General features: G+C 61.2%; 1 protein-coding gene across 2 annotated transcripts in view; it reads right to left on the bottom strand.

Moving 5' to 3' along the window:
- The window catches only part of PRDM15 (PR/SET domain 15), a 65,860-nt gene that overhangs the window by 4,793 nt on the left and 39,107 nt on the right, over positions 1–21,960 (bottom strand). For both annotated transcript variants that reach the window (XM_036097267.2, XM_036097269.2), the window contains 11 exons: positions 19,688–19,855; positions 17,511–17,605; positions 16,070–16,201; positions 14,411–14,545; positions 13,739–13,902; positions 12,787–12,866; positions 12,337–12,456; positions 5,910–6,041; positions 4,464–4,547; positions 3,882–4,057; positions 1,074–1,154 (listed from right to left, as the gene is read on the bottom strand). In XM_036097267.2, the coding sequence (XP_035953160.2) occupies positions 1,074–1,154; positions 3,882–4,057; positions 4,464–4,547; positions 5,910–6,041; positions 12,337–12,456; positions 12,787–12,866; positions 13,739–13,902; positions 14,411–14,545; positions 16,070–16,201; positions 17,511–17,605; positions 19,688–19,855 (1,367 nt within the window). The remainder of the gene's footprint in view (positions 1–1,073; positions 1,155–3,881; positions 4,058–4,463; positions 4,548–5,909; positions 6,042–12,336; positions 12,457–12,786; positions 12,867–13,738; positions 13,903–14,410; positions 14,546–16,069; positions 16,202–17,510; positions 17,606–19,687; positions 19,856–21,960) is intronic.

Genomic DNA, 21,960 nt, shown 5'->3' with positions numbered 1-21,960 from the left:
GTGAAGGAAATTACATATAAGTCATATTTTTAAAAGCCACATTTTGTGCTGGAATGTGAACATCTCTAAAGACACAGTTTTGACGCCCATTTCAGCTCTCGTGAGCTCAGCCTGAGGCTGAAAATCCATTCATGCCTGTGCTCTCGTCCCCAGGCTGAAGCAAATTCACGAGAGAAACGGCCTTGGATCAGAACGGGTTTGACTACAAGAACATTCCATCATCTCCTTTGGGGACGACTACCGTGCCCAGCCATACGGCAACCCCAGACAGGTGCCCTGCACGCTTCTCTGCCTGTCCAGGGCACACTGCTGCAGCGTGACCAAATTTCCAGAACCAGGCCGATGCCACGCCTGGGCTGGGTGTCAGAGGCCATCCTGGTCACCAACCACGCCTCTGGGCCTCTCGTGCCATCCCACACGGTGAGATCCCACCCAGCAGCAGACAGACCCAGAGGAAGCCTGCCAGGGCGAGGCCATCATGGGACTGCCCTCGTAGGGGCAGGACGTGGGCCGTGGGCGTCTGGGGCACTACAGAGAGGAGGGGAACAGGCCTTCTCGTGCTCACTCACTACAACCCAGCACCTGAGCACTTGCTCAAAGCACTGCTTCAAATACAGAGGTGTGACCGTGATTTTACAGTAATCGAGAGCATGGCATAGTCCCTTTACAATAAAACACCATTTTTATGAAGGCATTGGCTTAAAAGTTCTTTAAAAACTAAGTTCATCTAATAAAGTTATTTTAGTTATAACAATCTAGTTATGCTGGCCTTTTATGGAAATCACCTGTGATAGTTAATTTTACGTGTTAACATGGCTGGGCTAGGGTGCCCACGTGTTTGCCTGTCCAGCAGAGATGCTGTGAAGGTATTTTTTTAGATGAGATTAACATTGTATCGTGGACTCTAATCAAAGCAGATCACCCTCCATATTGTGGGTGGGCCTCATCCAATCAATTGAAAGCCTTAATAAGAAAGCCCGAGGTCCCTGAAGAAGAGGGAATTCTGCTTCCAGCTCCGCACAACACCTGTCCGAGCCTCCCTGCCCCAGGCCATGGGCCTGCTCGGTGCGTACCTGGACGATGCCAATGGAGGAGGCATCGATGGTGGTGGTCTCTGGGAGGTGGTCCAGGTCATCAATCCGCACGGCCAGGACCTGTGGGTGAGCACAGGTGATGAGCCCAGGATGCTGCGCCGGCAACTGACTCTTGTTATCGCTCATGGGCACCCCGGGTTCCCGACCCGGCTCAGCTCGGGACCTACGCTGTGATGCTCGCAAAGGACGCGGAGTGAAAGTGGCCAGGCGCCACTGATGTGATCTCACCCCGTCACCAGCACCTCACTTCCACCTCCATCATCACCACGACAACCGTAACCACCAGCACCCCCGCATCGTCACCGTGACAACCATCGGCAAGCCTACCAGCACAACCAGGATCACCAATGCCACAATAAACACAAGCGGCACCACCACCTCCATCCCTGCCCCCTCCCGGCCACACGCACACTCACACAGCCAGGCCTCGTGAGCAACCGCGGCAGAGCCCGCCCAGGTATCCCTCCCCGCCCCCCACCGCCACCTTCTCAGCTGCCCGGGGTCACCTCTGTGACACGTCATGTGTTCCTCGTAACTACTCTCAGCTCTCATCTACCTCCTATTCTCCCCCGTCTCCCACCCCCGACCGTCAGGTCCGGGAGGGTGAGACGCGTCCTCTACGGCTGGCTCCCCCGGGCTCACCACCAGCGGCGGCTTCCTACGTGTGTGTCTGAACAACACAGAATGAAACGAGGGTGAAAGGATCCAAAGGAACGGCCCCAGGAGAAGAGGCCGGAGCCTGGGGAAACAAGAGCGGAGGAGGGCCACGGCCGCGCGTCCTCTGCCCTTCGTCCGCGAGCCCTCCCCTGCCAGCACGCCTGTTCTGCCCGCTGCGGGCATGCTCAGGGGGCTCGCAGCGCACGCCGCCCCCACTTGAGCAGCAGGCACAGGAAGCTCACCTTGCAGAGTGATCAACCCCTTAGGGAGTGCTCTCCGACCCTGCTGACAGGACTCGCTGGACAGACGCGCTCGCTGAGCACCTCTGTGCCGGCCGAGGCCCCTCTCTGCACCCAGCCACGCGTATCACGCATCCGGGCTGCAGGGCCCGGCTTACACGCTCCTCGTGAATACCGGTAACTACCGAAGCTTAAACAGCGACAGAGAACTCGCACAAACTGCAGACTCCGCACACGGGGCCTGCAGCGCCTGCCCTGGGCCCCGAGCCCCGGTGTCGCGGCCAGCCGACACAGTGGGAGGCCTGGCTGGCGGCTCGGCGCGGGTCATTTCAACACCGGCCACCACACGACGCTGTCTTGTTCCCTGCGCGACCACTTACTCCACAGCGGGGAGCGTCGCATGCGCACGTGCAGCGTGTAGGACGCGCTCCCACCGCCACTCACACGTGTGTCTCACACCCCGAGCACACGCTACGCCGTAGCCACACTGCTCCTGCTGCAGGGAGGGGCCCAACACGGCCGCGCTGCCCCCAGGAGGACGTCAGGGACCAGCGCGCCGCCCCCAGCCGGCCAGCACCGTCAGTCCGATCCACCAGACGACGGGTGGCATCCTTGGTTGGCACTCGCGTTTCCGGGCGTCGGCGAGGCTGAAGGCTTTTTTTGGGTTTTAACCTTGTATGTTTCCTCTGCACGTGTGTGCACGCTGGGTTGCTCGAGTCTCCTCCTCGAACGGCTGTCACCCTTCCTCCCAGCAGCTCAGATCGGCTGCCAACAGGAAGGCCGACACCTGCGTCTGGGCTTCCTCTACTCACCCGCCGGGACTACAGGGTCCCGAGTGGGGTACTCTCTGCCAGGCAGACCAAGGGATGCTTTTGTCCGTGACTTCTGCCCCCAAAGCGATCTGATAGCTACGGACCCGCGTGTTTTTCTACTTGTGTTTTTCACTTTGCCTCTCTTTAAAGTACGTGAATTATTTAATGCCCCGGACCTTCCTCTGGAACACACGCCCAGGCGGGCAGGGTCGGCCTGCCCCTGGGCAACTGCTCCCCCGGGGGCTCAGACCAGCCTCGGCCCCCACGGCACTGGGAGGCCCCCGTTCTGCGCCCCGGGTCATCCACCCCAATGGGAAGGACGGAGGGAAGGGACCAGGGCTGTGCTTCTGTCTTGCTGTAATTCCAGTGAGAACCTGTAACTTCAGCAAAAAATACGTTTGAAGCTCTTCATTCATTCATTCATTCACTCGCTCATTCATTTGCTCGTCGCCTCCCAGGGGCAGGGGGAATGTACCGCCCGGCCCCGCTTCTAGGAAGCCTGGGTCTGCAGAGAGGGGTCCACGAGCCAGTGCGGTCGGGTCTCCGAGCGGCGGGGCGGGGGGCAGGGAGGGGCCGCACGTGCCTGCCCCAGGCTCAGCTCCGGGGCGGGGGGTGGGGGGGGTGGGGGGTGGGGGGGCAGGGAGGGGCCGCACGTGCCCGCCCCAGGCTCAGCTCCGGGGCGGGGGGAGGGGCAGGGAGGGGCCGCGCGTGCGCCCCAGGCTCACCTCCGAGGCGGGGGGGGGGGGGGGGGGGGGGGCAGGGAGGGGCCGCACGTGCCCGCCCCAGGCTCACCTCCGGGGCGGGGGGGGGGGGCAGGGAGGGGCCGCACGTGCCCGCCCCAGGCTCAGCTCCGGGGCGGGGGGAGGGGCAGGGAGGGGCCGCGCGTGCGCCCCAGGCTCACCTCCGAGGCGGGGGGGGGGGGGGGGGGGGGAGGGAGGGGCCGCACGTGCCCGCCCCAGGCTCACCTCCGAGGCAGGGGGGGCGGGGGCAGGGAGGGGCCGCACGTGCCCGCCCCAGGCTCAGCTCCGAGGCAGGGGGGGCGGGGGCAGGGAGGGGCCGCGCGTGCGCCCCAGGCTCACCTCCGGGTGCTTGCGCCGGATGTGCCTGCTCATGGAGGCCCTGGTGGACACCTTGGTCCCGCACAGCTGACAGCTCTGGGCCTCCACCTTGTCGTGGGTGAGCTGCACGTGCTTCTGCAGCATGTACTCGGTGACGTACTTCTTGTCGCACACGGAGCACGTCCACTGCTTGCCCACTTCCCGCACACACGGGGAGGAAGACACAAGCACAGGTCACGAGCGGGGCCATCCCGTGGCCCACAGGACAGGCGAGCGGGAGCTTCGCCCTCGGGCCGCGCTGCGAGGGCCGTCTGCCCAGTCAGGCGGGGTGGGGACGAGCGGGCGAGATGAGCAGGACGGCGGCCTCTCCCTCACAGAGCGTGACGCTGCTCCAGCATTTGAAAATTCGGGAGTGGACGTTTGAAAGTCCTGGTGGGCTGATTTTTAAGGGGCAAGGGGCCACCCGTGGAGGCAGGGCAGACAAATGCCCTGAAGAAGCCCGCACCGCGGAGCAGAGGGACAGCTGTCCCACCCCTGCACACGCGGGCTGCCGCGCCAGGGACTGCGGAGGGGGCCGAGCGCCTCGCCCGGCGCCCCGCTTACCTGTGTGGATGAGCTTGTGGGTCTCCATCGTGTTCCTCTCGCTGAAGGTCTTCCCGCACAGCTCACACATGAAATCTTTAATCCCTGCAGGAGAGGGTGCGCTAACCTCAGGGGCTCCCTCGGCCGAGGGTCTCCGTGTGTGCAGAAGCCACAGGGAAGGGAATGGCCAGGGGACCCCAGAGAGCAAGCGCTGGCTCCCACACGCAACCGGAGCATCGGGCGGCTTGGCGAGCGCCTCCCGCGGTGGCACTGGCGAGGCCACGGGCCCCGGGCCCTCCGTCCACTGCGCACGGGCAGAACCGGTGTGGTCAGCCCCGCCCGGCACCTGCATTTCTGCAGCTGCCCAGAGCTCCTCCGTCTCTCAGTCTGGGGGGGGGGGGTCATCCCACTCGCCTGTGGCCTGGCAAGCACGCGTGGAGCACCCCCCCGTACAGACAAGAAGAGGACCCCCAGCATGCCTCATAAACAAGGGTTTCCCCAGAAATGGAAACGAGGAGTGACTTCAGAGGCCCACGGCGCTCGGTCCTGGGAGCGTGTGTGAAGCCCCACGTGCACGGGGCCCTGGGCTCACCGTGGCTCGTGGAGGGACAGGCAGGGACAGAGGTGACCACACCCCAGCGGCCTGTGTGGCTGTGGAGTGCGGAGTGGGACGGGAGGTGGCTCAGGACCCAGTCCTGGGGAGTGAGGACGCTTCCCAGAAAAGGCGGCGTGAGTCTTGGAAGAGCTTCCCCAGGAAGACACCCGTGGTCAGCCAGTGACGGGGCACCGGCACGCAGAGGGGACCGGGGGGGGGGACAGCGAGGGAGGTGGGCGCGCAGGAAGCTGGACCACGTGGTGCAGCTCTCAAAACCCAGTTATGGGGGGTGGGGACACAGGGAACCACAGGAAAGAAGTTTCACACAGACACAGCCGGTCAGCAGGGGTAACCTCCCCTCAGTTCCCGCGTCCCCTGGTTCTCACTCTCACACGCGTTTATCCACACACGCGTCTTTTATGAGAAAGTTCATAGCTGTTGCTACAGAGGCTGTTTTTTCCCTGCTGCATCACAAACTTCTCTGTAAATTAACACACATCATCACTTTTAGCGGGTGCGCTGTTTTCCGCGGACACACAGACACGTAAGACGTTCCAGCGTCTCCTGCCCCAGACAAAGCCGCGACGGACAGCCGGCTCTCGGGTGATCAGTTCGTGGGCACACGCTCGGGCACGCGGCTGGGTGCAAGGCACGGGCCCTGCAGACCTGGGGGAGCTCAGCAGGTGCCTCGGTGGTGAGCCGAGCGGGGACCTGGGCTCCTGCGTGCGTGGGCGGCGACGCGGGGACGGGTGCTCGCAGGGAGGGGACGGTCTCTGACAGAGGCGGCTCCCGAGAGCCAAGCGACAGGAAGCGGGAAGCCACAGGCAGCTCTGTCCCCGCCCGTCCCCCGGCTTCCTGTGCCGCCGGCTCACCCGTGTGCCGCTTGAAGTGCTTGAGCATGTTGACCTTCTGCGCGAACTTGCGGTGGCACTCCTTGCACTCGTACTCCTTGATGCCCTTGTGCAGCTTCATGTGGTGACGCAGCGCGTGCTTGGTCTTCATGCCTGCCGACAACGCACGTGAGCCAGCCCGCCCGCCACCCTGTGCCCCCGCCCCGCACACCCCCCGGTGCCCCCGCCCCACACACCCCCCCGGTGCCCCCGCCCCTCACACCCCCACGGTGCCCCCGCCCCGCACACCCCCCACGGTGCCCCCCCCCGCACACGCCCATGGTGCCCCCGCCCCGCACACCCCCCGGTGCCCGCGCCCCGCACACCCCCACGGTGCCCGCGCCCCACACACCCCCCCGGTGCCCCCCCCCGCACACGCCCACGGTGCCCCCGCCCCGCACACCCCCCGGTGCCCGCGCCCCGCACACCCCCCCGGTGCCCGCGCCCCGCACACCCCCACGGTGCCCATGTCCCAATACCCCATGGTGCCCGTGCCCCGATATCCCCACGGTGCCCATGCGCCCCACACACCCCCACGGTGCCCATGCCCCACACACCCCCACGGTGCCCGTGCCCCGCACACCCCCATGGTGCCCACACCCCAACACCCCACGGTGCCAGCACCCCACACACCTCCATGGTGCCTGCACCCCAATACTCCATGGTACCCGTACCCCAATACGTCCTGCATCCAGGACCCTCTGAAGTGCCTACACCCCAATACCCCAATGGCGCCTGCACCCAGGACCCTCCACAGTGCTTGCACCCCAATACACCCACAATACCTGCATCCAGGAACCCCCATGGTGCCTGGACCCAAGGACACCCACCACAGTGCCTGCATCCTGGACCCTCCACAGTGCCTGTACCCTAACACCCCAAAGTGCCCACGACCCAGACCTGCAACAGTGCCTGATCCCCCACCCTGGGCCAGGACACTCCCCCACAGTACCCACAGCACCCCCATACCTAGATCACCCCCCCACAGTACCCACAGCCCCCCCACCCGGTGCCTCAACCCCCCACAGGGGCCGTGACCTGGACGCTCGGGCAGGCACAGGTCTTGGTGGGTGCAGAACAAGAGAACGGGGGGGGTCAGGGCGTGGGGGTGAATCTCCTAGAGAGCCCCCTCCACCAGTGGCAAGATGGGCACTTATGCCCTCAGAGGCTCTTAGGGGTTTACTGTCCATGTCTAGACAGCTCACCTTGTCAGGGGCCTGCCCAGACCTGAGGGTCAGTGCTCGGAGCAACAGGGGCGGATGTGACCACTGTGACACAGAGCCGAGTCATCTGCTGAGAGGGGGCCACCTGCCTGAGCTGCTGGGGCTCCAGACGGCGGGCACACTGAGGTGAGGAGTAAGTCCTCCGGATGCTGGGTGCTGCGAGGCGCAGGCGTGGACCTCCAATCTGCCTTTAAGGAAATGTACCTTTGCTAAAGGACGTGAAATAAACTACAACCTCACGAACTTGGGCCAGTGGAGAAGGGACGACCCTGGTATGGGGCGGGGGTCAGCGACAGGGGTCCCGGTATGGGGTGGGGGTCAGCGGTGGGGGGGTCCCTGTACAGAGTGTGAGTCAGCGGCGGGGGTCCCGATACGGGCCGGGGGTCAGCGGCAGGGGGGGGTCCCAGTACAGGAGGCCCACGAGGTGGGCAATGCTGCGTGGGAAGGGCTAATGGGGTCGCGGGGTGGGCGAGGGGCACTGAAGAGCAGGTGGGTGGTGGCTCACACACACAAAGCAGAATGGGTCCCATCCTGCAGGCCACAAACTGAACCAGCCAAGAGATAGTGGACAGCTAACTCAGAACCACACAGAAAGTGACCTCCTGGAGGGGCTCCGGAGCGGGGCAGACACAGACCACGGCTAGTACTGCCCTCGGTAACAGCAACCAAAGAACTGTAGTGCTGAACAGAGTCCCCACCAGGTTACCTGGAAAACTCCCCATCCTGGTGAATGTGGAGGAGGGTCTCAGCCAGCTCTGGCCCCTACTAAACCCAGGCCTGGCCGAACTCAGGCCTGCAGGAACGCTGAGCCTGCATGAACCCCAGGGCTGCATGAACCCCAGGCCTGGCTGAACCTGGCCTGCAGGAACCCTGGGCCTGGTTGAAACAGGCCTACTTGATCCCCAGGCCTGCATGAACCTGGGCCTGGCTCAACCCCAAGCCTGCAGGAACCCAGACCTGGCTGAACTAAGCTTGCATGAAGCCCAGGCCTGGCTGAACTAGGCCTGCATGAACCCCAGGGCTGCATGAAGCCCAGGCCTGGCTGAACTAGGCCTGCATGAACCCCAGGCCTGGCTGAACTGGGCCTGCATGAACCCTAGGCCTGCATAAACCCCAGGCCTGGCTGAACTAGGCCTGCATGAACCCCAGGGCTGCATGAAATCCTGGGCCTGGCTATGCTGTGAGAAGCCATGAGAACAGCCCTGCCTGAGCCAGCAGAAGGAGCAGAAGTCTCTGAAGTGACCGGCCACCAGAAAAGGCTTCCAAGGCTACAGGATGGGAAGACACGGGTGGGCCCAGTGCTGACTTCAGAAGAGTGTTTTCCCCTTAAAAAATTATTTTTAACTTTTTGATCAAAAAAATCCCACACACTCAGTGAAAAAGCTACCGGTGATCAGAGGTCAGCCCCGAGGATGGCGCTCAGCAGCCCTGCCAGGTCACACGGGCACCCGGGGACACTGCTGAGCGCGTTCGGTCACGCAGAACGGCCCCTCCCCAGTGCAGTCCCCTCTGTCTGTGCTGCCATTTGATACTCGCCTCCACATCTGGCCCGGCTGGTACAAACCTACCACCAGGCTGCTCTCAGCACGAAGTACCACTCCCAGCTGGTAGCTGTCCCTTAACAGACACCCGCACGCCAGCGCCTGCCATGGGACCAGTCTGCTCCAGCTGCCAGAGGCTGGGCTGTGCGCCAAGCTACACAGGGAGGGGGCCAAACAAAGGGCAAGCGCCATGTGGGAAGGGATGAAGAGAAGCAGGATAAAGCAGGGACAGGAATGGAAGGAATGGAAGTGGCCCAGAAGCTGGCTTATCCTGTGGGATGGAAGGGGGTCCCCTCAGAGGATGCATCTAAACAGTGATCCGGAAGGAGTGTGGGAGGGGCCGAGAGCTACTTGGGAAAACGGCATTCCTGGTGAAGGGAAGAGCCAGTGCAAGGGCCCTGAGGCCAACGGAAGGAGTCGCTCAGGGTGTCACGCTGTTCTCTCTCACAAACCGGGCTACGTTATGTTTAAGCTGCAAATAGATCTTTGTACCAAAAATAAGCCACATTTCTAACTGCAGCTAACAGCGCCCAACAGCCCACCCCAACTGTACCGATGTACACTCCCACCCCAAGTCCACGAGTCTGCCTGCCTCCTTCCCTTCACCAGCACCGGCCGCCCCCAGGCTGAGCCGGGCACAGTGGCATCTTTGCTCTGGCCCTGTTGGGACCATGGCAGAGGAGATGCATGGAAGAGAACCAGTCCCTGTTGTCTTGTCTCACACCAGCACTCCTCTCCCACATGCATCTAAAATGAACGGATTCTATGTCACAAAATGACGCATGGTCATAAAAAGAAAATGCACAGAAGGAAAGGCACAACAAAGTTCACCTCCCCATTCTGAGCCCCCATCGCAGCCCGTGTTGGTGACAAACTATGCTTCTCTTTCCATTTTAAAGAAAGATCTGAGAACAGCTTTACAATACACAGGACTGCCACACAGTGGAAATTTTAAGCCTCTCTCTGTTGGGACTTGGATTCACTCTGCATCACATTTGCAATTTACTCTGGGCCAGCGACTGGTTTTTTTAACGAGTAGAATTCCCAAGCCTGGACCGGGGCCGGCCCTCTTTACATCTTTAAATGCACGGTGGCTTTCCTCATGCAGGCCACACACTGCCTCCCCAGGGCCTGTCCCAGGTACTTCACGGCGCGCCGAGTGATTCTGAACAAGGTATTTTCCTGGGTATCCTGCCCCATCCTGCTCCTCACCGAAACTGCTGCTGGGGCCGGGACTCACGTCACTCCGAACAGTTTCGCCCCTGAGTAAATCCCAGTCAGGCCTAGAATGTCTAGGAAAAAATGTGAAGTAACAGTACGCGAGGGTGTTTCCTGCAACATTGCTTGTAATGAAAAGACCACACACGAAAAAGCCCTCAATACAGAAGTAAAAGGGTCTGGTTACAGGACTCTGCAGGATAGAACCCTATCACGGTTTTGAGAGCTAAATTAAGGCAATTTTACCTATTCTGACATGAAAACTCTCTAAGATGAATTTCCAAGTACATAAAAAGCAAAATACGGGAAAATAAAAAACCCAGATAAACACAAGCATTTGCTTGTACGTGATAATGACTGTAATCTGAAAGCAAAATGACCACACCAATAATTTAGTGTGTGTGAAATAACGTGTTAGCCCAAGTACTAACACCAGCATTTATGAAACAATTCAGAATTCATGGAAAAAATCACGAAGCTAAATATTAAACATACTTCTAATGTGACCAGCTACATAAATTGTACGACGTGGTTCTGACATCAGTGCCCTCCGTGGGCACCTGCCCCTGCCCTGCCAGGGAACCCAGGTATGGCTTCTGTCTGACCCCCCGGGGCGGGGGGGGGGACATCCCTACCAGGTCTACCTCTGACCCTCCCCATCTCTGTGCTGCTCAACACCATCCCCTCCCGCAAGTGGGGAAGGGGCTGGGAGAGCCAGGACATCACTAAGACAAGCACAGAAACCTCTAGAATGTTCCTACAGAATGGTGAGAGTGGTTCTTTTGAAGAGTGTAACAGGTCTGAGGCAGAAGCGACAACTTTACCTTGCGTGCCACCTTGCGTTACCGTGAGAAAAAAAGATTTGTTTTTGGTTAGGCGCCTGCATTACTTTTCCAGTGAAGGAGTCTGCACGCTGTCTTTGCACAAAGAGACTCGGGGGACGGACAAGAAACCGTCACCTCTGGGGAGACAGACGGGGGTCGAGGGCGGGGGAGGGGAAAGGGTCACGTTTTGCTTTCCCTGTGGGTCACTCTTCCAGGCTTTTACATGTCATCTTATTTTACGTGTGCTAACGGGCTATCCAATGAGTGGCACGATGAGACATTGGTATTGTCTTCACTCTTTGTTTAATTTAAAAAACCAAGTAAAGGAAAAACAAAGACTTCATAAAAATACACAGTTTTAAAAAAGATCTAACGGCAAAGCCGACAGCCCTGATGTGCCCTGTGTCTGCATGGGGACGGTCCTGCTGCCCTGGTGACAGCCCGAGAAGCTCCGTGCTCCCCCTCTTCTACACAGTTTCGTTTTGTTTAAACAGAAATGGGTTAAAAATTTACCACTGAGATGACTTTTTTTTCCTCCTCATTTTACTTACGGATGTGAAATATTTTGTTAAGAGGTTTATTATTATTCAACTAATTTCACCTGCCTACCATGAAGGCCATGGTCATCACTGGTCACAATAAACCACCGTTTAACGCGTCCCTGGTTCCAGTCAGCAGGCGGTAAGAGCCAGGGATTCTGCATGTGTGTGCAGAACACACAGCGGTTCTTAGAATTGTCTGGTGCTGCAGACAACCCTTGGCTGGGCTGCTTCCCCACTTTAAAAACGATTTATTTGTGCCTTGAACTCATCACGTCCTCTGCCTTGCAGACCACCCTATTTTCCCCCTAACCTCTCATTTAAACACTTGCCCTTGCATCTTGTTTCTCTGTGACACAAGTGAGTCAAGTCTGGGCTCCCCCTCAGCGGCCTGGCAGGCGCTCCCCGGCTCCCATGTGTCCGCTGCGCCCGCAGGTGACAGCCCGTGCCTGTCTGGCCCTGTGCCCCTGTACCTTTCCCGTATCCGCACGGCCCCACGCCTGCCCAGCCCCATGCCCATGTGCCCCCGTACCTTTCCCGCGCCCGCCCCATGCCCACCCAGCCCTGTGCCCCCATGCCTTTCCTGCGCCCACCCAGCCCTGTGCCCCCATGCCTTTCCTGTGCCCGTCCCGCGCCCGCCCCACGCTCACCCAGCCCTGTGCCCCCATGCCTTTCCTGCGCCCGCCCCACGCCCACCCAGCCCTGTGCCCCCATACCTTTCCTGCGCCCACCCAGCCCTGTGCCCCCACGCCTTTCCCGTGCCCGTCCCGCGCCTGCCCCACGCTCACCCAGCCCTGTGCCCCCATACATTTCCTGCGCCCACCCAGCCCTGAGCCCCAATACCTTTCCTGCGCCCACCCAGCCCTGTGCCCATCCAGCTTTGTGCCTGCAGGTGATAGCCCGTACCCACCGAGCCCTGTGCCCAACGGGCCGCACACCCCCATACCTTTCCTGCGCCCGCCCCGCCCCGTGCCCGCCTGGCCCTGTGCCCCTGTACCTTTCCCGCGCCTGCCTGGCCCCATGCCCACCGGGCCACATGCCCACCCAGCCCTGCGCCCCCGCACCTTTCCCGCACTCGGCACACAGGTACTCCCGGATGTTGTCGTGCACGCGCATGTGCTCCTTCAGCATATCCTTCCGGGCGAAGGACTTCCCACACTGCTCGCAGGCGTGGCTCTTCACACCTGAGCAAGCACGTCAGAACGTCAACCCGCAGGTCCACGTCCGCGGTCCCAGCACAAGAGCAGTGACGGAGAAGCGTGGCAGCAGGTACATGGCACGCTGCACCAGCGCGCCCCCGGCCTCCACAGGAGCTTACCGCCGGCTCCTCGGCAGTGGGAAGGTCCCCAGGACCCGGGGCCACGGGGCAGGGGGCCGTGCTGGGGACGGAAGCGGTGGCAAGGGCCCAAGGATGGGAGAAGCCAGAGAAAGGCATGGAGGAGGAGCGTGTGACTGCCGGAGCAGGGAGCACGGGGACACCCGGTCCCGTCCCGGTCCCCGTGGCAGGGCGCTACCTGTGTGGATGAGTTTGTGCCGCTCCAAGTTCCCGATGCTGTTGAAGATGCGGCCGCAGATCTCGCACGGGTGGATGTACCTGTGGGCGGACGGGAGCCTCAGGCGGGCCTGGCCACAACAGGGTACACGCACCCCGAGCCTTTCCTCCTTAAAGTGGAGGCAAGAGAGCGGCTAGGTGGACACACGAGGGTTTTAACTTCCAATAGGGCTGAACCGTGCCCCTCAAAGTCCACAGGCTGCCGTCCTGACGCTCTGACCGCGTGTGCAAACAGGGTCTTTACAGAGGTCGTTAGGAGAGACACAAGGTCATCGGGTGGGTAGGGTAGTATGACGAGTGTCCTTATGAGGAGGAGAAATTAGGACACGGACGTGCACAGATGGAAGACCATGTGAGGACACGGGGTAAGCAGCGTCTACCCGCCAAGGAGGGAGGCCCAGAACAGCTGCTCCCTCCGGAAGGAACCAGCCCCGCCAACCCCTCGACCTAGGGGCCCCGGCCTCCGGAACTGAGACAGTACACTTCATTGTCGGGGCTGCCCAGTGGCCCTGTGTCAGGCAGCCCGAGCCGCTACTCCAGCCTCTACCGGGGACGGCCCCCTCGCCGCTCTTGAACCCAGCACCGACTGCGGGCTCCAGCAGATGCGGGGCTGGCATCCCTGGAGCCTAACTATGGTGGGGAAAAGGGGCTTCTGGTGGTTTTGCAGCCAGACCGAGAATCACACCGTTATTCTGTGATGCGGCCGACTTGTGCTGTGAGGCCAGGAGGGTGAGGGAGACAGGACCGACGACGGACAGGATGAACGAGGGGAGCATGCTTCCCTCTAGACCCGGCCGCGGGGCTCCCCGAGGAGACGGACTCACCCGTCAGAGCACCTGCCTCCCCACAGGGAACGCGCCCCCCGTGGCATCAGGCCCGACCCCGGAGCCCCCAGCCCCGGGAGGCCTCCTCACTTCTGCACGTTGGGGTCCGGCAGGTTCTCGCGGTGGATGACCATGTGCGCGTGGTAGGTGGCCTTCAGGGCGAAGCGCCGGTTGCAGATGCTACACCCGTAGCCCTTCTCCTTGTGCACCTCCATGATGTGCTTCAGGTACTCCTTCCCCCGGCCGAAGGTGAGCTGCCAACGGGCACAGCGTTCACGCCCGGCACCCGGCCTCCCGTCGTCCAGCAGGACGGCCCCGCCGCGCATGGAGGCGCCCCGGCCGGACAGAAAGGGACGCCTCAAAAGTGCAGAGTGGGGGGGGTGCAGAGGCGGATGCCTGCCGATCTGCCCTCCAGACCAGCCTGCCCCTGGGCCCCTCCTGCTCCCCACCCACCTGACCTCCGCTCTCTCACCCCCGCCCACCGGCCCTGATGGGCGCACGGCTGCCAACACTCAAGCACAACACAAACCCGCCCGGAGCGAGCTCCCTTGTCCCGAGCACTGAAGCCTCACGCGGGGACCAGCGCTCACCCGGCCAGCCGCTGCAAACGTGTGGCACGGCTCCCCTGACCGGTCGGCCCCTCGGCCGCGTGCACGCCAGCCCCCAGTCTGAGACCGCGGTCGGGCGGAGAACCACCCCCACCACCCCGCGGAGCCGCCCCCAGGCCCGTCTGCGGGACGACAGCGGGGCGCGGGCGCATACCTGGCACCGTTTGCAGCTGTACTTGTGAGGCTCCGAGTCTGCGCTCGTGTCTGAGTTGTCGTCGTTCTCTTCCGAGGAGATGCCGATCTTGCCGATAAACTCCTCCCTCTGGTGGTCGTCCATCAGCGCGATGTCCTGCGGCACAGGGTGGCCGCGGCGTTGACGGCTTAGTCGCGCCCCAGCAGTAACGACTGCCCCACGCGGAGAAGGCAGACCGCACGCAAGTCCCACCCGGGTCCTGCTTGCTGCCTCCCCTGGGGATCCCCGGGCCCCTGCGTGCACCCCACATCCCGGCGGGAAGCCCGCCAGGCTCCTGCCTGCATTCACACGGTTCTGCCCGGCCCGGGGCAGCCAAGCTGACCAAGCCTCTGCCCTGCATCCCTGGGGTGCAGCCTGGCCTGGGGCTGCCTGGACTTGGGAACACTAGTGTCCCCGACCGTGATGGTGGCGTCTACCCCCTGGGATGGGATTGGTCGTCTCTAAGGCCTCTTTCCATGTAGCCTGGCAAGGATCGCCCTAAAGTTCCGCTTACTTCTCTGAAAAAGACCACGAGAAACACTTCACTAGTCACGTCACGGGCTGGAGAAGCCCCAGGTGAGCAGCTGAGAGGGGGCCCTGCAGTGGGTCCGTGGCCAGGTGCGGAGCAGAGGAGGCCTTGCTTGTGGGGGACTTGGCTCCCCGTCCCAGCTGCTCCCCCCGACGGCCGCAGCGGACCTGTGGCCCACCGTCCTTGCCGCTGCCCACTTCCCAGTGGAGGCCGCCAGGATGGCGCACCGCAGCTGGCCAAGCTTCCTTCTTAAACGAAACCTAGGACTCTGAGGAGGGTGGACAGGTGTCCTCTGGAAAGTTCACTATCCTGTCTCTCCCCTATCCCTCCTGGAGCAGAGGGGACGTTTTCACAAGCCTACTGTTCCGTTTCTTACTCAAGAAGGGCCAGCTGCCCGAGGACCAGCACCTGACGGGCGCCATGCCGCCACGGCGCTCACACCGGCCAGGCCCTTTGCCTCCGCTGAGTCTAATTTAATCCTCAGGAAACCGTCCTTCCGTGGCAGGTCTCCGGGCCCCAATTTCCGTGGCTCCGGCGGCGGCAGACTGAGGTCTAAGTCCCTCCAACCCCGGCTGAGGCTCCCGGATGCTCTTGGGCCCTTCCTCCCCCCCAGCTTCGTCCATGTGGCTCAGCCCCTGCACTGGGGGGCCTCCCACACTCCTGCCTCGCCCCCCTGCCTTTGATTCCCACCTGCCCAGCAAAACTCCAACCCGCACCCAGGGCCGGAACTACTAGGGACAGACACTGTGCCGCGGGTGGGTGGACGGGCATCTCCAGGGCGCGTGCTCACCATCTTCATCTGGCCTTGGCATCACCTACGATTTCCTCCTTTGCTCCCTGGATCGGCCCTTCTGCCCTTAACAATGACCCCGAATCCTCGCTGCCCACCCACCCCGCTCCCACCTCCTCACTATCCTCGCCAGGAAGCACCCGGAATGGAAGAACTGTCATGTGAGCCCTGCAGCTGGGGCCCGAGATGCGGCAGAGGGTCACAAGAGCCCATCGGAAGAGGCGCAATGTGGCCAAGCGGACAAGTGTTTTAGGGTGCTGAGTGCGAGGGCCTGCCATGCCTCCACGTGAGCTCCCTGGGCAAGGGCGGCGCTGGGTGGCACCTTGAAGTGGACGTGGATGTGATCCCTGAGCACGTCCACACGGAAGAACTTGCGGCCGCAGATCTCGCAGGTGTACTTCTTGTCGCCATGGGTCAGCAGGTGCTTGTTCATATTGCTTCTGCAGGAGAACACCTACGGGCAGAGGGGCAGGACCTGACAAACCGTACCAGGCAGAGAAACACCAGACGCCTGCCCGGTGCCCACCTCGGGGCCAGAGTCATGAGCGAAATGTGAGCCAGCGATCATCTAAATATGAGCCTACGTTATCCCAGAGAAGCAGCTGTCCTCTCGTGTCCACTACCAGTGGGATCCGGCTCCATTTTATTCGCTCACTTAAATATTTCACTAGGATGGGGCGTTTCAAGAAGCCAGTATATCACAGAAATGGCTGCGATCTTCTGAGAGTCGGTACCAAAGGAGAGTGCCACCCTTAGTCTGGGCACCGGGTTTCAGGCACAATTCACGCCCACTCCCCCATCTCCTGTTGCTGGTCTAGTGCGACGGGCGTGGAGGCTCATGCGTGGCCCCATACTCATCTGCTAGAGCCGGGCTGGGATGCTGGGGCCCTGTGCCCTCTGGCACGGAGCTCCGGGGACGAGACAGCAACAGAGACCACCTGCAGGGCCCCACTGATCTGACAGCGTCCGTCTGGATGGCCAGTCCCAAGGCCACATAACCCAGAGAGCAGGTCTCCTCCAGCCTGCCCGACCCCACGTGCTCCACGAGAAGAACACGAGAGATGAATGAAGGGAAAGGACTCACGAGGAATGGGAGGCTGGTGTTTTTATGGGACATCTCTCTTCCAGATTTTCAGGGGACTTGGGGCCAACCACCCTGTGACCACTGCTCTGGGGTGCTGGGTGGGAGGACGACTGGCCAGGTAGGGGAGGCATGCCTCCTGGGGAGGGGCAGGGGCAGCAGGTGTCAGCCAACACCCGTCTTCTCAAGGCAGACAGGGTAAAGACAAGAAGTCACTGGAAGCAGCCAAGAGCCCCAGAGCGCCCATGGCCAGGGGCGGGTCAGCGCTGTCCCTCACCGAAGTGCAGGGGCCAGCTCTGATGGGACAAGGTGAAGGCCCGGGACTCCCCACCTCCTGGGCACACTGCACTCTGGTCCTCCACCACAAGGACACGTGTCAGGGACGCTACGGAGGAGACGGCGAGCACCGGGAGGGGCTCGGGGGGAAATCGCGGCAAAGGGAAAACCAGCAGTGGAGGAGAAAGCACTTCTCAGCTCGTTCACGGGAGACGCGTCTCAACAGCACGGGAGGACAATGACAGGGGCACGACACGAGTGGACACTGGCGCTCCCGATGACCCGAGCATCTGTTTTCTCCCTAAGAGACCCCTCCCTTGACGCTCCGTGGGGAGAGCTCTGAGCGTTACTGCAGGGCAGGGTGGGGCTCCCAGGTCGGATTCCAGAAAGGAGCGCGGCGCCTTACCTTGCCACACACGGGGCATCCTGAGGGCTCCTTCTTATAGCGGACCAGGTTCTCGCCGCCGGTGTCCAGGTCTTCTCTCTTGACCCGCCGCACTCCTGGAATGGCCGCCCCCCAAGCGAGAGAGTGAGTACACCGGGGCAGGCGTGTGCCGGGCACCCGCCGCTCAGCCAGCCTGGCTGCCTGGGCAGCACCATGCGTGCGTGAGTGGCGCCCCCAGCACGGGACGCAGCTGCGCGAGCCTCTGCTCCTACGGCTCTGGGGAAAGAGCGGCCGTGCGTGCCCACGGGGAACAGGACACAGTCCGTGCCTCTGGAGCCTGGAAAATACATGGGCAGCGGGGCTTTGGGGTTTTACAGCGTCGGAGAGCTACACTGAGCTAACGCTGAAGAAGGGAGTTTCATTCAATCCACGGGCTCAAGGCAAAGGTAGGATTCTTGTAGGATTCTTGGGGATGACATTTTTTGTTAAAAAAGATACCAATACTCGTCCTTGTAAATTAAATCGGTCAATCAGGATCAGGGAGAAAAATCAAGTGACAATGAACTCCTTCTGGTTTTAAAACCTAACTGTTCATAACCGGGATCAAATCGGATTTTTAGAAGTTTGCAGGAGACAGGGAATCTTTCAATAAAAGATAAATTCACTCTCAGTCCCTTTCCCCACAGCTGACCTGTTCTGGAACATTCCTGCATCTCACGGAGTGGATGCAGGGCCGGACTTAAGAACGCCCAGCCAACGGGACATGAAAGTACATCATTCTCCAAAGGCTTGCAGCGGCACAAAGCACACCAGAGCTGAAGCGGTCATGGAGAATGTGCTCCAACGTAAAGGGGAAAACCATGGGACACGTCAGTTCGTTCCCGCAGAAAACGATCTGACTCGTGTGTCGGCTGTAAAACGTGGTGAAATCAAGTTGTCAAACGCAGCCCAGGTGCCTGCCCGTCAGGAGACACTGATTCTGGCAGGACCGTCGGCAGCGGGTACATGGGGCTTGGGGCTCTACCAGCAGGGGCTGGCTCGGCCATCCACCAGCCTAGGGGGGGAGACTGAGGCACAGGGGCTTGCCCAGGGCCATCTGGGCACCAGGTGTAGCTGGAGAGGCCCGAGTGCACCACCCAATGGGTCACAGGGAAAAAAAGTGGTGGATTTCCTGAAGCCACGTGAACAGCAGCTGGGCAGAAAAGTGGGCTGCAAAACTCACACAGGACAGGACTCGTCTTATTTGGAAAAGGCTGATGATGTGTGTATATGCACATGTGGGTGCCTCAGTTACACTTCACATGCAACTCTGCTTTCTTTTTCAACAAGCTTGTGCTTCATCTGTAATTCTTTATCAAATGATTCTTTTCAAACTTTTATAAAAAAAGGTGCTCTGGTCAGTAAGTGCCACTTACTGAGGGCTGGTCAGCAAGGGAGAAGTGGCTTTTAGGGGAATAATCAGGATGATCACAAGGAAAATGCCCGTTTAAAGAGGGTCTGTGTGAGCTGCTCCTTTAAGAAAGTCCGGGCGGGGGCGCTCAGCACACACAAGAGGCCCAGGTGCCTTCCCACTGGGGACTCCTGTTGGCCCTGCACGGCCACGCCCCCATTTCCATCCTACTTCAGCCCCTCATCGTGCTGCACCCTCATCCCAGCCCGCGCTAAGCCCACTGGCCCCCGTCGTCCTCCCACGTGGACAGGAAGCTCCCCGGCACCCCTGCTGCGGACGGCATGGGCCATCCGGGCCGCAGACAGCGTGAGGAATGAGGGAGAAATTACTTATGGCCCCGCCCACAGCGTCTGCCCAGAACATTCTGCTGCTTGCATGAGGCTGAGAGCATACCCCAAGCCCAATTTCATATGCTGTTTCTTTCCCTACTTTCTGTCATATCAAAAGCATTTTCTCAAGATAGTAAAAGACTCAGGAAAAACACTTTTAAGGACTGGATAGCCTTCGATCCCATAAAGAGTCCGGTTTTCTTAACTCTTCCCCACCGTGGAACATTCGGGATGTTTGCAGGTGTTCCCGCTAAGACGCTGTTAAGCCCGGCCGGTACCTCTCTGTGCCTGAGTCGAACTCCATCGGACGGTGGCGTCCCCAGACCGCATCCTGAGGCCCCGCCACCACCTGCGCGGGCCCCGCCCCCCGGCCCCGCTGACCCGCTCCGGGAGCTCGCACCCAGGGTGGCCGCGCTCACCTTCCAGGTGCCTCCTCTGGTGGTCGAGCATGACGTCCTTGCGGTAGAACATTTTGTTGCAGACCTCGCAAGCAAACTTCTTGTCCCCGTGCTTCTTCTTGTGCTTGGAAAGGTTACTGTTGGTGGAGAAGAATCTGAAACACATCTCACATTGGAACGTCTTGTCATCTGTCCAGAGAGCAAGCAGACACACAGCGACTTTTAGGTAAACGGCACTGAAGACAGGATCGGCATCCTGGCCGTGGGAGCGGCGGCGAGGCCCGGCAGGGGCGGGGAGGCAGAGCTGCGGCAGGGGGGAGGGGGCCGCCCCCGACCGGCACGGGACCGCAGCGTGGCGTGCCGGGGCCGAGCCAGCTGGTCCTCGCCGGGGGAGGCAAACGCTGGCTCCCCTGCCTCACCCCTGCCTCAACTACCACCGGTCTGGGCCCTCACCCTGCACCCAACCTGACTGCAGCCCCGACCCCTGGTCTCAGAGGAAGCTGTGTCCTTCCCCCGCTGCCCTGGGCTCCGTCCCCACCTGCCACCTGTCCCTTCTCTGCCACCTGTCCCGGCCCACACACAGATGCCCAGGTTCTCCCACCGTTCGCAGAGCTGTCTTCTTCCAAGTCCCTCTGTAACAGACACGTACCCCGCACCCTCACACCTCCCACAGCCTCACACACACCCCCCACGCTCACACCCCCCACCCTCACCCCCCCCACACACCCCCACCCTCACACACACCCCACACTCACACACCACACTCACACCCCCCACACCCTCACACACACACTCCACACTCACACACACACCCCACATACTCTCACATACCCCCACGCCCCCACACTCACACCCCACACTCACGCCCCCCACACACCCCCACCCTCACACACACCCCACCCTCACACACCCCCCACACCCCCCACACCCTCACACACACACTCCACACTCACACACACACCCCACATACTCTCACATACCCCCACACCCCCACACTCACACCCCACACTCACACCCCCCACTCGCACACACACCCCACACTCCCACCCCCCACACTCGCACACACACCCCACACTCTTGCACACCCCCCACCCCACACTCACCCCACACTCACACACACCCCACACTCCCCCCCACACTCTCGCACACACACCTCACACTCACACACCCCACACTCCCCCCCCACACACACACACCCCACACTCACACCCCACCCCCACTCCCACCAATCCCGGGCTGCACTAACGCGCACGGGTGAGCCTCCCTCCCGGGCAGGTGGCCCGCATCCTGGGGCCTAAGAGCGGTGGAAGGCGCAGTGCCGTCCTTGGGCTCCAGCCTTCTCTGTCACGAGTGCCAGTGGTGCAGGCAGAGAACCCACTTCCCGCCGCTCCCGAGGGCTCCGCTGTCCTGGACCAGTCTGCCACAGCACAGGTGGCCTTCCCTGACGCCGCACATGCACGTCACCAGCTCAGGAAGCCAGACAGGCGCCTGGTCCCAACGGTAACCTGCCACCAACAATCCTCCTGCCCTCAGAGTCTACATTTACGTTTCCATAAAATGCAGCAACTAAGAGCAAACGCCTGTTACTCGGGACCCAGTGGAGGTGCAGGGACACCGGGAGAGGGGTGGTGGGTTTCTGGGGGAGCCGGGCTGCACGGGAGGCTGACGGACCATGCTTTGCTCGAGGGCTTGGGCATGAGCCTGTGCTCGTCTCTAGCTCTGCCTCGATGGTCAAGGACACCACGAGGACCGCTCAGATGAGCTACCAGGACAGGTCCCGCTCAGCAAACGCTTGAGCAGAACCCATCAGTCTACACATCTCAAAAAGCTTCTCCCTGCGTCGCAGAAATCTTGGTTTAAAGGTCTACGGAAGACACATTCCCTTAACGTGAATGCTGTGGAAAAGTATAAGAAGATGCAAATAATATATTACACAAAAGACCTCAGTTTCCGGGTTTATTGTTTGTTTTCCATCTGAAACTTCTAACCTTGGAAATTAATTCACTGCGGCTGTGTTATTTCTATGTGATGAAAAGAAATACACGCCTGGTTTAACAGGACCATAAGCCGATGGGCACAAGTAGCTGCTCTGACTTCTTTTATTACTTTCTGCTTCACTTGCGTCCAGAGAAGCTGAGATAAAAGAGGACTCGCGGAGTCTAGCACCCCCAGCAGCCGAGGGCCCGGGCACGGCACGGCACGGCACGGGCACTCCTGCAGAACCGCAGGCGGCCACCCGGGGCGCCGTCCCGACTCTGGCCACACACAGCCAGCGCGGCAGACAGACCCTGCAC

Source organism: Halichoerus grypus, chromosome 1, assembly GCF_964656455.1.
Source record: "Halichoerus grypus chromosome 1, mHalGry1.hap1.1, whole genome shotgun sequence".
In the NCBI taxonomy this organism is placed as follows: domain Eukaryota; kingdom Metazoa; phylum Chordata; class Mammalia; order Carnivora; family Phocidae; genus Halichoerus; species Halichoerus grypus.
The sequence above is the reverse complement of the archived record's forward strand: the minus strand, read 5'-3'. Positions and strand labels throughout refer to the sequence as shown.